Raw genomic sequence first — 16,459 nt, forward strand, 5'->3', positions numbered from 1 at the left:
CGGCGCCGGCGCCATTTTGCCGGAGCCTGCGACCGAGTGGGAGTGGAGTGGACTGGCTGTTGTTGCCGACTCTCTTCTCCCCGCGGTCCAGTCAGCGGGTTGGTTAGGCCATCGGCCCTCGAGCCGAGACTTGTCTCTTGTTTAGTTCTGGGAGCGTCTGGCCGTCATGAGTGATGTAGAGGAGAACAACTTCGAGGGCAGAGTGAGTACAAAGCCGCGGGAGCCGTCTTCGGCGGCGGCCCGACTCGGGGTTTCTCGGGGACAAGCGCGGTCGGGCAGGGGTTACGGGGAGTCCAGCGAGGGCCCTGCGGGGAGCAACCTCTGGAGCCATCGCAATTGCTTCCTCACATCCCAAGATGGCTTCTGGATTCCACTCCTAACTCAAAACACCATGGATATACCCCTCTCCCTGTTTTTGGAGACTGGCGCATACTTGGTCTCCTGGGTCCTGGACCCTCCTCCTCACAATGCTCCCTCCATTCTCCCCACCTCCGAAACTTCCTTATCTCTGTGACGAGGTGTGGGTCCTCGTCGAACTGGGGCGGGAGGAGATCGCAGGGAGTTCCCCTCCGGCCAGGTAGTGGTAGGTGATTCCCGCGGCAGCATTTCAGGCGACCCCGAGCTTCGTAAAGGGTCTCGGGGTTGAGAGTGGCGCGGGGCAGTTGTCTGGGCGGGGAGAAGCTGGCGTGGGACTAGCTGGGGCCTGTGTCTCCTTGGCTCTCTATTGCAGTGAGCGGCCGCGTCTCTGTTGGAACCGGCGGCGTTGCGTCTATAAAGGCGAAAAAGCCTTGAGGTTGAAGGTGGGACGAGCCTAATGAAGTGGTTAGTCAACGACCGCACCGACCCTTAAGCGTTCTTAAGACGAGAGCTGTGAGGGGAACACTACGCGAGGAATTCTTTTTCCCTTAATGTCCTTCTGCTTTCCTTTCACTTCAAAATGAATATGGAAATGCTATAACGCCTTATTTTTCAAATTCTTTGATGTTGGGTTTTTTTTCTTTATAACTCAGCTTCTGATGCTTTTCTTCCTATGTCCTTTCATCTAAAAACTGATCACTCCTTTACAGGTTTTCCGTTTTTTTTTTTTTTAAAGAATCTTCTGTCTTTTTTTTAGTCTTACGTAACTGGAGGAATTTCGTGGCTTATTATTTTTAAAGGCAGTTTATACTGTTAACTCCAAAGGTTACCCGAAATTTACAGGCCCTCTCCCCTTTCTCTTCTCGAAACCCCATTATTCTAGCAAAGAGGGCTCAGAGGGTTTTTCTTACTTGGGGTTGGGTAGGTAGAAACAACACAAGGAATACGTTATCCCCAACTTAATTGTACTAAAGTATTTGACTTATGTTTCCGAAGTTATTCTGGTAGTCTAAATTGGTGGGAGTGTGAAGCCCTGAAAAGGAAACAAAAGCCCCAGGCAACATGTTCCGATTGTTGTGTTGGTATTTATTCCAGTCACTAGGGAAAACATTTGAGGTACGTACTGGAGGAATGCATTTTGTCCGTTTTGGAAGTTCAGAATATAAACCCCTGAGACCAGTCAAATCATAAGGTTGATTTTAGGCTTCTGTTCTTTTTGAGGAAAGGAATTTGAAGAAATAAATTTAAGATTGGCTTTTTTTTTTTTTTTTAATTCGGAGCATGGATATAAGTGAATGATTAAACCTGTTCCTTTTTTGGAGTGGTGTGATTGTCCTAACAAAACTTGTAAAATCACCCATAAAAATATTTGGTGGTAGTTGTAAACAACTTCCTTTTTTTGAATTGTTAGGTTGTTAGTGGGAAGACTTTTCGATGTCCTTGTATCTTTCTTTTGATTAACTTACGAGCTTTTTGTTAATAATGTTTGTCTTATTTTGGTTTGTGGGGAAGTGAAAAGGACTGCTGGTGGGCCTCTGATTCCTTTAGTTGATATTTTTAAACTAAGGAAAGGAGTAAGTCTATTAATAGATAATTGTCACCCGTAACAATTTATTTAGGAGAAAAAATATTTTACCTTTTTCGTCTCCCTCTTTTGGCCATTTGTGGTCATAGGAAATATTTTTTTCCCAAGTGGTACCCACGTGTAAATTTTTAAGTGGTTAAAGCATTAGTGGACTGCTAGAAGCTTTTCTAGAAGTGTACTTTTTAAAAATTTTCTTAAAGCTTTTTAATTTCATTGTTGTTTTTGGTATAATTTACAGTGACCTTTTTATCTACCGACCACAAACCAGTTAAAGGATTTTCTGATGTGTCAAGATGGTTAAGCAGTTGTGTTTCAATTAATACTAAAGGAGAGCATTGGCAGGTTAACAACTAATATTCAGTTGTTAACATTATTAGATGCCTTTGTGAAGATTATGAATCTAGTTTTTCAATTAATCAGTGTTTCCCTTCTATATTAATTCTTAGTGAGAAGAATGTTTTCTTTTAAAAGTGCGAGTTCACCTACTTCATCTACAATATAAATAGGTGACATACTAACCTCATCTTACTAAAAAGATGCTTAGTATTGGAGGGTATTAGTGGATAACTTTCTAGAGTCTACTGAACATACTAAAGAAATAGGATTAATACTACTAGTATAGACAATACCAGAGCATTTTTTAAATCTACCACCTCCAAAATCTTAGATATATTTTCACATATACTGCTCATGATAATCTTCAAAGAGCTGAAGTAATGTTAACATTTTAGGAATTAAAAACTGATGGCACAGCCAGAAATCTTCATTGCATACACACACTATGCTGTTTATATTTAATTTACCTTTTTTCCCCCCAAAAAGGACACAGTATACTTTTGTGTCCCAGGACCATTAATGGAGTTTGCTAAAAGCAGTTACAGAAGCTTACTTTTCCATTATAGATTAATATTTCTTCACTTTAAAGGACAATAGTGAAGAAACTTTAAGAAGGAAAGTGTAGGGTTTGGCAGGTGGCCTGGTGCCCAAGGCCACTGGACTTCCACATGACTGACCGTGGTTTGAGTCCTGGACCTGGCAGCTTTCTTTCTCACTTTTCTTCTCTCTCTCTCTCTCTCTCTCGTTCTCTCTCTCTCTCTCTCTCTCGTCAACCTCAATAAGATAAAAAAATAAGTAAAATAATGACAATAAATAAAACTAAATAAAATAATTCTTTTAAAAAAAAGGAAAAAGTATATTTGCCTGAATTCTGTTGTAAGTAACCCAAGGCAGAGCTGCTTGGTAGAGCAAATGCTGCTTTTTTAGTAAGGGCTAAGCTAGGTGTTCTTGAGAGAAAGAGAACTTTGAGTCTAATTTAATATAACTGACAGTTCAACTGTGGTTAAAAGTGTATCGTCAAGTGCAGTGTGATAGAATAAGGAATTCAGAAACTGGAGTTGGGCAGTTTTGTAAGATAGGGGAAGGGAAAGGTTTATCTGAAGTGTAAAGTTTTCACTAGATCTTTTGATGAGGTTAATGAAGTGGTTCGTTAATGTGATAGTGAAGAGATTGTGCTGGAACATTGTGGGATAGATTTGACTAAATATACCGTCAGGTAATGTAGACTTTTGAATTCTAGATTTAGGAATTTGGACTTAATATGTAGTAAGGAGCCATCTATTAATTTTTAATTCTGGAAAGAACATAATGAAAAGAATTTTAAGAAAGAATAAAGAGACTGTTATAGGAGGAGCAGCTAGAAACACTTGAAATATTTAAGGAAAGAATTATTTATTAAGAGTTGAACTAAACAGGACAGTAGTGGGATGGAAAGACTGAAGGGAAATAATGAGGCCATTTAAAAAAAAATAGGTCCCGGGACCAGCAGTTAGCGTAATGGCTATGTTGCTGGACTCCCATGTCGTGACTGCAGTTTGAGTCCCGGACCCAGTGGCTTGAAACTCATTCCGGGCGCGTGTGCGTGCGTGCCCGCCCAAGATCCCAATAGGAGAATGGAGGAGAAGGGATTGCCGTGTGGCCATCCCCCCTGGAGGGTGATTTCTTGCTTTCTGTCTGTGTCTGTCTGGCAAGCGCACGTGCCCTATAGCAAAAACCTCTCCCAAAAAGAAGGAAAAAAATATGTCCTGGGCCAGTGGGTGTTATCGTTAGGGTACTGGATTTCCACATGGCCTACGTGTTTGATTCCTGGATCCTGCTTGAAACTCAAGCCAGGTGTGCTGTTGTATTGCTTGGAATGTGCCCAAAATCTCTAGATGAGAATGGAGACAGGACTATGGAGTAGCCATCCCTCCTGGGGATGATGTCTCACTTTCTCTCTCTCTCTCTCTTTCTGGTGAGTGAACATCCCTATGGCAGAAACCTTTAAAATAAATAAATAAATAAATAAATAAATAATTTTGTTTAGGACCTGTACATCAGGTTAAACGTTTGAAGTGGAAATGGCCCTTTGGAACTGGGAGTAAGCTTGGCATTTGAATTTCATATGGCTTAACATGTTACCTCCGCAGTAAAGTAATAAGTTGTTTGTGTCAAGCAGCTTCAACTAAAATTAAGTTTTATATTCTGTATATTTTATAGTATTACAGAGAATAGAAATTAAACTTTTCTTGTCATTTCACTCAATTTTATTTTCCCAGTACCCCTCATTATTTTTAAACTAAAAATGTTGAGTGCAGATTTTCCCTTATATAATGCACTCATGTTTATTGTAGAGGTTAATGACTTTGTATTGTTTAGAGGTCCATCTTATAATTCTGCAGTTTATGATATGCTTTGCTGTGTATGCAAGTGAAGAAGGAAAGTATTGCTATTGCCTACTTTTTAGTGGTTGTTTTGGCTTCTTGAGACTCGTAGAGTTCCCACTAATATATGAGACTATTGGATGATGAGATTGAAGAGCAAAACATAATTTGTATTAATTTGGAATTTAAGATTTTGCATGTGAAAATTGTTTTAAAAAGAGGAAGAAATGGTGGGGGAACTTTTTTTCTTTGAATCCTGATTTGTTAATGGTAAGGTTAATGACTAGGCTCATTGAGAAGTCATCTTGATTGAGCTGGGTTTAATTGTTTATGGAGTTTTATAACTAAAAATATGAGGGATGTCATAATTGTTTAGCTTCAAAAAAGACTTAGTTAAGGGGCCAGCAGGTGGCATGGAAATTTAGACACTGGATGCTACTTAGCTGACTGCCTGGTCCTGGACCCTGGACTTGAAACATACACTGGGCAGGTGTGCAAAATCTGGAGAGGAAACTGGAGGAGAAGAGATTGTGTTGTGGCCATTATCCTTGGGTAGTGATTTCTCACTTTCCCTCTTTCTCTATGTCTCTGGTGAGTACATGGCCACCATATAGCAAAAACAACAAAAGATTTAGTATAGCTTCAACAGTTTTTAACTTCATATATCTCAGAAAATCAACCTGTTAGAAGAAAAAAATAAGCCTTCCTTTCTTATACTAGGGATAGTATTAAACCTGTTGGTCTTATTTGTATTGAGTTTATTTTTCTAAAGTTCAGTGCTATCATTTATTCAATTTTAATGCCTTTTTATTCCTCTCAATTTAAGCAGAGAATTTGGAAACTTAAGGGAACATCTTAAAGCTCTAATTTTTATATTTGAGATTCTTTCACTGAAGTGTACAAATTTGCTCCATGCAGGTAGAATGCAGGGTTTTGAAATGGAGTAATTATACCCGCAGAGCATAACCACATATTTTAAAGAGATTTTTGTCTTAAGGCTGTGTGCTTGCTAGAGACAGAGACAGAGGAAAGGGAGAAATCATCCTCCGTGAGGGATGACCATACCTCAATCCCCTCTCTATTCCCCACCACCATCCCAGATGTTGGGCATGCACACCAGGTACCCAGTGCGGTTTTGAAGCCATTGGGTCTGTGAATCAAACCATGGTTGGCCAGGTGGGAGTCCAGTAATGTAACTGCTATGGTCTGTTGGTCTCGCATAACCGCATTTTTTTTTTTTTGAGAGGTTTTCACTGTAGGGCGTGTGCGCTCACCAGACAGACAGAGACAGACATAGAGACAGAAAGCGAGAAATCACCCCCCAGGGGGGATGGTCACGCCGCAATCCCTTCTCCTCCATTCTCCTCTCGGGATCTTGGGCACGCACGCACACGCGCCCAGCGTGAGTTTTAAGCCACCGGGTCCGGGACACGAACCGCGGTCGACTACGTGGGAGTCCAGCGACATAGCCATTACGCTAACTGTTGGTTCCCTCGCATAACCGCATTTTAACAAGTGATGCTTATGTGTTGTATACTATTCCCCAAAAAATAAAGAGCCTTGAGAATTGAAAGAAAGTCAAGGAATGTAGTAAACTAGATGTGAGTCATTTAGAAAACTGACAAACATTGTGTATAGCCTTTCTTTTGTAAATCTGTGGTGTAACATCTAAAGTATATCAGGTGTTATGTGGCATGAACAAGCATCATAGTAGTTTTCTAAAACTTGCTTGACACACTTCAGTAATAATACTGGGTACTCAGGCATCAAATAATTAACACTAGTAAAAGGTGTGTATTCACATGTTAAGTGAATAAATGGAAAGGGAGAAAATGGTAATGAATCACATGAGGAAAACATTGTAAACTTCTGTAGAAAAATTGAGAGAAGAACAAGGAAAAGAAATGTGGTTCTCCTTCTCTTTCAGGTTGCTACCCTATGTGGTTGTATAATCCTTACTGTCCCATGATTTTTACCAGCAGTATTATGTATGACTCAGCCTTACAGATTTGAGGAAGAAAAATAGGATTTTTTTTTTTTCTTGAAACCACGGTCTGTCATTTGACTTATTCAGATTTATGCTCTGATACCAAGATGAAAATACAAGTAAAGGGAACCAGCAGTTAGCGTAATGGCTATGTCGCTGGACTCCCATGTAGTCGACCGCGGTTTGTGTCCCGGTAGCTTAAACTCACGCTGGGCGCGTGTGCGTGCCCAAGATCCCGAGAGGAGAATGGAGAAGGGATTGTGGCGTGACCATCCCCTCTGGGGGGTGATTTCTTGCTTTCTGTCTCTCTGTCTCTCTGTCTCTCGAGCGCACGCGCCCTATAGCGAACCCCCCCCCCCAAAAAAAAAAAAAACAAGTAAAGATTACTGTAACAGTTTCTTAGTTTGGTTTTAGTTGCTATTTATTAGATTTACTATCGTTAAGCTACTTAAATCCTTAGAAACGTGTTTACTATTGAGATGGTCTCTTTATACACACTTTTGATATTACAAGTAATCATGAGTGTAAGTTGGCAAGTTCATGAGCCACATTTATAGTTTGTACAAAATATTATATATTTGACAGGTAATTTAAGAACGGTTGAGTGAGTTTAAATTTGAATGCAATATTTAAGGGTCAGTTACTTCATGATAAAAGTTAAGTCTTTTGGGGGCCAGCAGTGGTGTAGTGGTTAAGAGTGCTGAACTCCCACATGGCCAACCACTGGCTTGCTTTCTCAGTTTCCCCTCTTGCTCTCTCTGTCCCTATTTGGTCAAATTCAAATGAATAAATAAAGTTAAATAAAAAATAACTCTTTAAAAAAAGTTAAAAGTTAAGTCTTTTGTGATTAAAAAGTTGCCAAAATTATTCCAAACTTTACGGAATGTAGAGTTAACAATATTAGGAATATATATAAGACTTTGCAGATGGAGACCACATTAACCTCATTTAAAATGCAGCATACAGATAATTGACCTTAAAAGAAGGGAAGTTATTGGGACCAGCAGTTAACGTAATGGCTATGTAATGGCTATGTCACTGGGCTCCCACGTAGGCGACCGCGATTCGAGTCCCGGACCCAGCGGCTTAAACTCACGCCCAGCACGTGTGTGCGTGCCCAAGATCCCGAGAGTGGAGAACTGATTGCGTCGTGGCCATCCCCCCTGGGGGTTGATTTCTCACTTTCTGTCTGTCTGTCTATCTCTGTCTTTCTGGCGAGCGCAAGTGCCCTATAGCAAAAACCTCTCCAAAAAAAAAAAAAAGGAAGTTATTTAAAATTAGGAGCACTTTTGCTTTTACACTGTATTAGATAGAATGGGCCACCTCAGTGGCTAATCGATCTCTGTCACCAAAATTACTTCATCAAACCTTTTGTTCCCTTCGGTTCTGCCTCATCATGCAGGACTGGTGGTTAAGTTTGCACACAACCAGGAATTTTCTCAAAGGATTGCTCTAATAGCAGTGGATATTTAAAAAGAGACTGGAAGTGGCCGCTCTGGTTTTTAACCAGCCAAAGAAGTAACTTGTCTTACCCAAGAAAAAGGAGGCAGAACTGTTAAGTGCTGTAGACTGAAATAAAAGAATTGAATAAATACAAGTTTTCCTACAAGACCTGTAGAATGAAGTTCTTAAAATATTCGTTTGTGGGGGCCGGCAGGTGGCGTGGTGGTTAAGGGCGTTGGACTCCCACATGACTGACCATGGTTCAAGTCCTGGACCTGGTAGCTTTCTTTCTCACTTTCTCTCTCTTTCCCGCTCACTCTGTCCCTCTCTGGTTAAATAAATAAATAAATAAATAAATAAAGCTAAATAAAATAATTCTTTAAAAATTTAAAAAAATATTAGTTTGGTATTTAGGTCATTAAAGTACATCACTATACCCCACCTGTATGCCTTGTGGAACATTAATTTAAGTAAATGCACTAGTCTGCAAGAAGAGCTCCAATTTCATAAAGTAGTAGGAAAATATATTTTGAGGTTTGTTTTACAAGTTTATACTGTAGTCTATGAAGTTGAGTTTGTGTAAATTTAGCACTATTATCTGGCATAGAATTTATTTGACCTTAACATTGGAATAGATTACATTGTAGCATTTGTATTAGTATATATTGTGTTGGAATTTTTTCCATCTACAATACGATATAGACTGTAATTAGAGACTGCAGTTATTGTTTGCTAAAGGAATTGAGTTCATTTTTTGCAGCAAATGTGGGCATATATTTAATAACGTTTTTCTTGATTAAAAACAATGTACATGGTTATTGTGTTTATTTACAGTGTATAAAATACAACTGTATTTTAACACAGAAGGATGATTCTTATGTTTCATACTACTTTCTTAATTCTTCCTACTTTTGGCTATGTCCTTCAAACACAGAGAAATCTTAATAAAGAATATTTAAAAACAAACACATATGAGTTGATTGAACCACTGATATTCCCATATCAACTTAGCAACATTTTTTAATGGCTTCAGGAGCCAAATTACTGAGGAATTAGTAATTTTCCTTGGTTAGACAACTTTAAAAACAGGTTAGGAAAAAAAAAAAAAACAGGTTAGATACCACTTCTTCCCAGTGTTCAGTTTTTTATTTTTTTTTTTTCTTTTCTGTTTGCAGTTTCAGTTCAGCTTCTAAAATTTGAATAGCTTTAAGAATTTCTTTGGAAAAGGTGAAAACTAGTATTTAGAATGGAGACAAGTCAAAAATAGAAAAGGATTGTCCTCCATAAAGAACCTCTCATGGGGCCGGCAGGTGATGTGGTGTTTAAGTGTGCTGAACTCCCACATGGCTGACCACAGTTTGAGTTCCGGACCTGGTGGCTTGCTTTTTGACTCATGCTCTCGCTCTCTTGCTTCCTGTCCCTCTCTGGTCAAAATTAAACAAATAAATAAGGTTAAATAATTTTTTTTTTTTTTAAAGAACCTGTTGTAGCTTGATGTCTAATGCAGAGTTTAGTGAAAATGATATTTGGTAACAGTTTTTGAGAAATAAGTTACTTTATAATGGTAAATAATAATGTGACATTTGGGGCTTTTTTTGGGTATTATAGTAAAAGTGGTTCTGAAGAACTAACTTTATTTTGTACTTGGTTTATCTTTTTGGTTAGGCTTACTGATCGTTGTTGATTTATCCTTTTAGATAAGATTCTAAATTGGTTTTGGAAGTTAAATTATTGTAAATAAGAGGTATAGGTGAGAGGACTGTTTTTTAATCATGGATGACTCCATGAAGAAATTTATATAGATTTATCTTTGAGATAAAAAGAGAAAGGGTCAGAACATAAAGGAAGTTATGTGTTTGTGGCACTTTTGATAATAAAAACAAACTTCTTTAAAATAATGCTGATGTCTTTTTTAAAAAAGACATTCTGTCATACCTTAATATTTTTGTTGCTACTCCCAAACTGGGACTTAAAATTCTAAGGTGTTATTGAGTTACCTTGTTGATAATAATTCCTGAAAAGTGGTACTTTGAACAGCTATCAGACATACGGTTATGAGGAAGGACTAGAAAACCAAAAATACACATACTTGGATCATAATAATTTTTGTCATTTTACTAAGAAGCTTCAAGTAAACTGTATTAAGAGTAAATTTTGGGTCGTACAATATTTTTATTTCTGTCTTTGTAAAATGAAAAGTTTACCACATCTTACAGAGGAATGAAAGCCTTCTTATCTATGTGCCTAATAAGGGCTGTGGTAATGTTCATAGCCAACTACTGCTATTCAACAGTAACATAAATGAATGTTATGCCATAGGGTCTCTTTTATAGAAGGGAAAGCCAAAAGAGAGATGGAAGATACTCTTAACAATTTCATGAACCAACCTGTATAACTTAAATTACAAGCAAATTTGCCATACTTTTAAAGTACTAAACAATAAAAAACTGTTTTTACAATTTTGATGCTTGAAAAGGCCAAAGTTACGGTGCTTGCTCCAGGCATCTGTCCAGGATTTTAGAGAATATAAGAGATGCGGGGAGAAATTTATGGTAGATAGCTAAATGGGAAACATTGGTGTTGAATAGAAAGGTAGTTGTACATTTTAGTCTGTTTTCATATGGAAAAATTTTTTTCTACAATTAGTACAGTTGATAAATGTCTTAACATTAAGCTTGAAGTAAAGAAAAGGCTTTAAGGAAGCTGTTTAAGGAAAGGTGTGTGATAGTCTTATGGCATAAATAAATTGAAATTATTTCGTGAAATTAACAAAATTATTTACACTAATAATCAAGGCTTAAATTGACAGAGTAACGCAGATTGTTCATCCTATTTTGGTCGTAATTGCCTCATATTTGTCAAATTAAAAAGCAAGTTTCAAATCTGTAACAAATCATCATTGTATTGAGAAAGTTTTGATTTGCATTCAGCTTTCTCAGAAAGCAAGCAGTTTTCTGATACAGGGTGTAGTCAGTGAAAGAAGTACAAGTATATGATGCATAAAATATGTAAAAGCTATAAATAGAGGAGGAGATAGGATCAGAGGTGACGGCTGTGATAAAAAAATTTTAACTTCTTGTTAACTTTACATTTTGTGGATACTATTATCATTTTGAAGTGGAATTTGCAAAATTACTTAATTTTGTAGTTTATAAGCCAAAGGGGAACTCTAAAAAATTTCATGTTTCCCCTCCCCCTTGGTTTTTTTTAATTGTTGTTATTGTTTTAAGAACATATCTTTCTGGTTATGTCAGAATGAGCAAATATGGTGGTCAAACAAAATTAGGAATTGTAATTTTACTTTGAAATTTGGCATTTGTGCTATTTAGCATGAGTTTAGATAGGTATGTAAAACTATTCAGTCTGGGATACTTTGCTTAAGCATTATCAATTTCCTACCATGGCTTATTGAAAACTTATTTTAAGATCACTAGTGTTCTGCAGGTTATAAAACAGTGGAAATTTAACATTCAGATGGGGGAACAATTACAGTTAACGATAGATTTATGTTTGAATTAACTATTTTATATTAAAATCGTTCACATTTTAGGAACTAGAATGAAATATGAAAGGGGAGGAGGGTGAAGAGTATGGTTAAAAAATTCAGAGAAATTCAGTAAATTCTTGTTAGAATCTAGACTTTTGAACAATATAAAAAAACTATACAATTGTTTTTTTTTTTTTTTAATTAGTTATTTGCACTTTACCTGCTGGTTTTTCCATTTGGTAGATAACATTCTGAACTCCAGCAGAGTTTTATAATCCCCACGTGCTTAAATATACTAAATGTTCTTTTTCCATTAAGGTTAATGTTCGTGAAGAAATTGAAGAGTTTTTTCCAAGAATGTGGAAGATAAATCAAGATAAAAGAAGGCTAATGAAAAGTATTAAAGATCAGAAAATTAAAATTGAATGGGGGAAAAAATTGAACAGAAGATTGGTCAGATAGAAGCACTTGAATATTTTTTTAAGGCTATTTTGAATTGTTTGAATTGGGGAAGAATACACGAAGTATGAAAAATGAAAAACTCAATGAAGAATGAAGAGAAGTAGAAAGCAAGAGTGAAGTAGAATTAAAAGAATCTGGAAGAATGAATGGGTCCTAGGTTAAGTAAATGTATGGTTTATGTTCCAGTGTCTGTATGATCAAGTTGTAGATGAATTTGCATGATTACTTAGTTAATAGAGAATTGGTGATCTGGTTCAAGTAGGGAATTATTGAGGACAGTTAGCAGTATTAACAATGGGTTATAAATGAGCTGAAATTTTTTTCTGGAGGGTGTTGCCTAACCATTTGTTTTTCAGGAGCAATCAATATAAATAATTACGGTACTTTAAATGTTAGGTGTTAGGCATCTACATGACCAGTGCCATTTGTAATACTGTCTTCTTTGTTAGGAGTCTCGCTCTCAGTCAAAATCTCCAACGGGAACTCCTGCTCGTGTAAAATCGGAGAGCAGGTCAGGATCTCGTAGTCCATCAAGGGTTTCCAAACACTCTGAATCCCATTCTCGATCAAGGTCAAAATCCAGGTAAGTGTACTTAAAATAATACTTAAAATGCTTTCCTTGGGTTAAAAAAAAATTAGGTTCTTTTACAAACTTGAGACAGGGAGAGAAGACAGACATATACCCTCTACAGTGTCTTATGTTACCATCCCCTCCAATTTTCCCAGCTAGACAAGGTCTTGGTGGCATAGATGCTTGGTTTGTGTAGTTCAGTCAGATAGTGAAATCCCTGATCTTCCATATGAATCCAGCTTCATGAGAGCAGCATTTTACCACTGCACAACTGAGCCCTGGTCCCTTCCCTCATTTTAAAACTTTTTAAATCTTACCTTTCCAGGCATTTTTGGCTGTATTTTGTGTAGAAATTTCACCAAAGACTCAAAATTGTGAATTAGTTTTAGAAACTAATACTGTATTATTCTAGGGGGCCAACAGGTGACATGGTGGTTAAGGTCACTGGACTCCCACATGGGTGACTGCAGTTCGAGTCCCACATCTGGTGGCTTGTTTTCTCACTTTTTCTCTCCCTCTCTCTCTATCTCTCTCTTCCCCTTTGGTAAAATTAAAATAAATGAAAATTAAGGAAAAAACCTTACTTTTTTAAAAGAGAAACTAATGCTGTATTATTCTAAATGAAGGCTTAGACTGCTAAGAGTCATATCTTGATCTAGTTTATCTTTTGTATACTAGTTATCAATACCAGTATATGCCAATTGGTTTAAATGTGCTTGGCATTTAAAATTGGCGGTAGATTTTGTTTGTTTGTTCTTTGTTTTTTTTGTGTGTGTGTGTGTGTGTGTGTGTTTTTTTTTTTAAGAGGCTTTTGCCTTAGGGCACATGCACTCACTGGAGAGAGACAGCGAGAGAGAAAGTGAGAAATCACCCCCCAGAGGGATGATCATGCCACTATCCCTTCTCCATTCTCTTAAAACTTGGGCATGCATGCACATGTGCCTGGCCTGAGTTTCAGGTTTCTGGGTCTGGGACTCGAACCATGGTCAGCCATGTGAGAGTCCAGCCCTATACCATCTGCTGGTCCTGGAATTTTGTTTGTTTTTTTGTTTTGTTTTTGAGAGTTTTGTTTTTGTGTTTTGTTTTGTTTTGTTTTTTGCTATAGGGCGTGTGCGCTTGCCAGACAGACAGGGAGAGAGAGAGAGACAGAAAGCGAGAAATCACCCCCCAGGGGGGATTGCCACACTGCAATCCCTTCTCCTCTATTCTCCTCCTGGGATCTTGGGCACGCACGCACAAACGCCCAGTGTGAGTTTAAGCTTCCGGAGCGCGAACCGTGGTCGACTACGTGGGAGTCCAGCGACATAGCCATTACACTAACTGCTGGTCCCTGGAGTTTTGTTTGTTTCTTTCTTTCTTGTTTGCTTTCTTAGAGAGACAGCCAGGGATAGGCACCATAGTTCAACATACTGTGATCTCCTATTCCTGAGGCTTGTGGTCACACCCAGTAGGTTATGTCAGTCTAGGATCAGAACCAGGGGCCTTCCCAAATGCTTCAGTAGGACACAGTGGCATGCTACTGCCAGCGGCACTACACTAGTCCTAGTGTTTAGTTGTATGCCAATAATGTTTGTAAAATAGAAAGATAATTTGTGTGTTGTTCTTATTTTCAGAATGATTTGAGAAACTTTTTTTTAAGATTCATATTTCTGGGGGCCAGCAGGTGATGTAGTGATTAGGGCTCTGGACTCTCACATGGCTAACCATGGTTTGAGTCTTAGACTTGGTGGCCTTTTCTCTCTCTCTTTCTCTCTCTCTCTCTCTTTGTCTTTTTCCTCTGGTGAGCACATGTGTCCTCTAGCAAAGCAAAATAAATTATAATGATGAAATAATTCTTTGGGAAAAAAAAAGATTCATACTTCTGCTACATCTTTTACCTGAAGATACTGACTGTGCAGGTAGAGCTCTGGTCAGGTGTAATTAGAGGAGGAGATAGATCATCATGTAATTCACCGTCACTACTGGCAACTATACAAAATCTTCTCTAGTAAGCTGGTCTGAAGTTTACCCCAAGTGTACTGTGGTGGGATAAAAAGATTAGTTTGGAGCTTTGGTATTTTTTAAATAAGATGAAGGGGTGAGTGTATAAGAGATAGACTGAGAACAAGGAAGAGATTGTAGTGATTTAACAGGACAAAAATAGCCTTTCCTTGGGAAGGAGGAGTTGCTGAGCTATTCTTAGCGGGGGCATATGTATACATGGCAGCCGTATGGGTGTTAGCCATTTTTTTCCCCAGGATTTTCACATAATAAATTAATTTTTCTCAAAGGTCGAGGTCAAGGAGGCATTCTCATAGACGCTACACTCGGTCCAGATCTCACTCACACAGGAGACGATCTCGAAGTAGGTCATATACACCAGAATACCGGCGGCGAAGGAGCCGAAGTCATTCTCCAATGTCTAACCGCAGAAGACATACAGGCAGCAGGGTATGTGGTTTATACAAAATAATGAAAACCTGTTTTTCTCTTCGAGTTTTATTTAGTCCTGGCATAATATCTTGATTTTGTCAGAGCAAGGTCATTGTTTGGTAGTAATACCCTAGGCACATACTGACAAGCTGCATTAGCTTTAAAGATAAAGAGAAAAAAACCTTTTGTGTCACAGATAGACTAATAAAAGACAATGCAGCCATTATAGTAGCTTACAGCTACAACAAAGGGCAATGTATTTTCTTGACTTTTGAATAGTTAAAGAGATGAAATTTAGGAAGAAATGTGTTCCAGGACTTTAAGTGAGAAGCATAAAGTGAAAATATTGAAATACAAAATGTTTACCATCTAGGTATGGGAGGGAAGCAAGAAAATACAACCAACTGTATTAATAATAGGTGACACTTTTATTCAATTCATTTAATTCTCTTAACATCTCTCTTTTTTTTTTTTTTTTTGAGAGGTTTTTGCTGTAGGGCGTGTGCGCTCGCCAGACAGACAGAGAGACAGAGAGACAGAAAGTGAGAAATCACCCCCTGGGTGGATGGTCATGCTGCAATCCCTTCTCCTCCATTCTCCTCTCGGGATCTTGGGCACACACACACATGCGCCCAGCGTGAGTTCTAAGCCACGGGGTCCGGGACGCGAACCGCGGGAATCCAGCGATATAGCCATTACGCTAACTGCTGGTTCCCAATTTTCTTAACATCTCTGTAAGCCTGATAATCATGTTGAGTATGACATTGAGTATGACATATGACACCGTCATATGAGTATGACGGTGTCTCTGTTTTTGGCTAATTGGCAGAACCAGGTTTAAGCCAAGCTATTTGATTCTTAAAATCAGTAGTTAGAGATGAAGATGAAGTCAGATTCAGCACTAATCTATAAGGAATGTAAAGTTTTGAATAAATTAGAAGACAATATTAGGATGAATTCTTAAAATACATTTCGTTAGACATGGAAACATATTTATTCAGGCTATAACTAGAAAATCTACTCCAAAGAAGACTTAGTACTATGAACTGGGACCAGCAGATGGTGTAATGATTACATTGCTGGACTACCATGTAGTCAACTATGATTCAAGTCCTGGACCTGGTGGCTTAAAACTTCTGCTGGGTGCAGAGCCGGCAGGTGGTGTGGTGGCTGAGGCGCTGGGCTCCCACATGGCCAACCATGGTTCAAGTCCTGGACCTGGCAGCTTCCTTTCTCACTCTCCCTTTCTCTCTGTCTGTTTCTCTATTGTCTGCATTGAAGAAGAAGAAGAAGAAATAAAATTGAAAATAAATACATCCTTAATTAAAATAAAAACTCATACGAGGCGCATGTGCACAGGCGTCTAAAAATCCCAGGCATAGAATGGAGGAGAGGGGATTGTGGCGAGGCCATACCCCCAGGGATGGGGGGGGGGGCGCGCGGCAGTTTCCTACTT

General features: G+C 38.3%; 1 protein-coding gene and 1 non-coding gene across 2 annotated transcripts in view; one reads left to right on the top strand and one right to left on the bottom strand.

The window, feature by feature from the left end:
- TRA2A (transformer 2 alpha homolog) overlaps positions 1–16,459 on the top strand; it is a 25,065-nt gene continuing 8,606 nt past the window's right edge. The window contains 3 exon segments of the mRNA XM_006172301.3: positions 1–202; positions 12,470–12,603; positions 14,862–15,021. Coding sequence (XP_006172363.1) covers positions 167–202; positions 12,470–12,603; positions 14,862–15,021 — 330 coding nt within the window. The 5' untranslated portion in view covers positions 1–166.
- LOC114007503 (small nucleolar RNA SNORA66) lies at positions 7,927–8,051 on the bottom strand. Its single transcript, XR_003549120.1, has one exon. It is a non-coding gene; the product is annotated as a small nucleolar RNA SNORA66 (small nucleolar RNA).

The sequence above is a fragment of the Tupaia chinensis genome, unplaced genomic scaffold, assembly GCF_000334495.1.
Source record: "Tupaia chinensis unplaced genomic scaffold, TupChi_1.0 Scaffold000184_1, whole genome shotgun sequence".
NCBI classification, from domain to species: domain Eukaryota; kingdom Metazoa; phylum Chordata; class Mammalia; order Scandentia; family Tupaiidae; genus Tupaia; species Tupaia belangeri.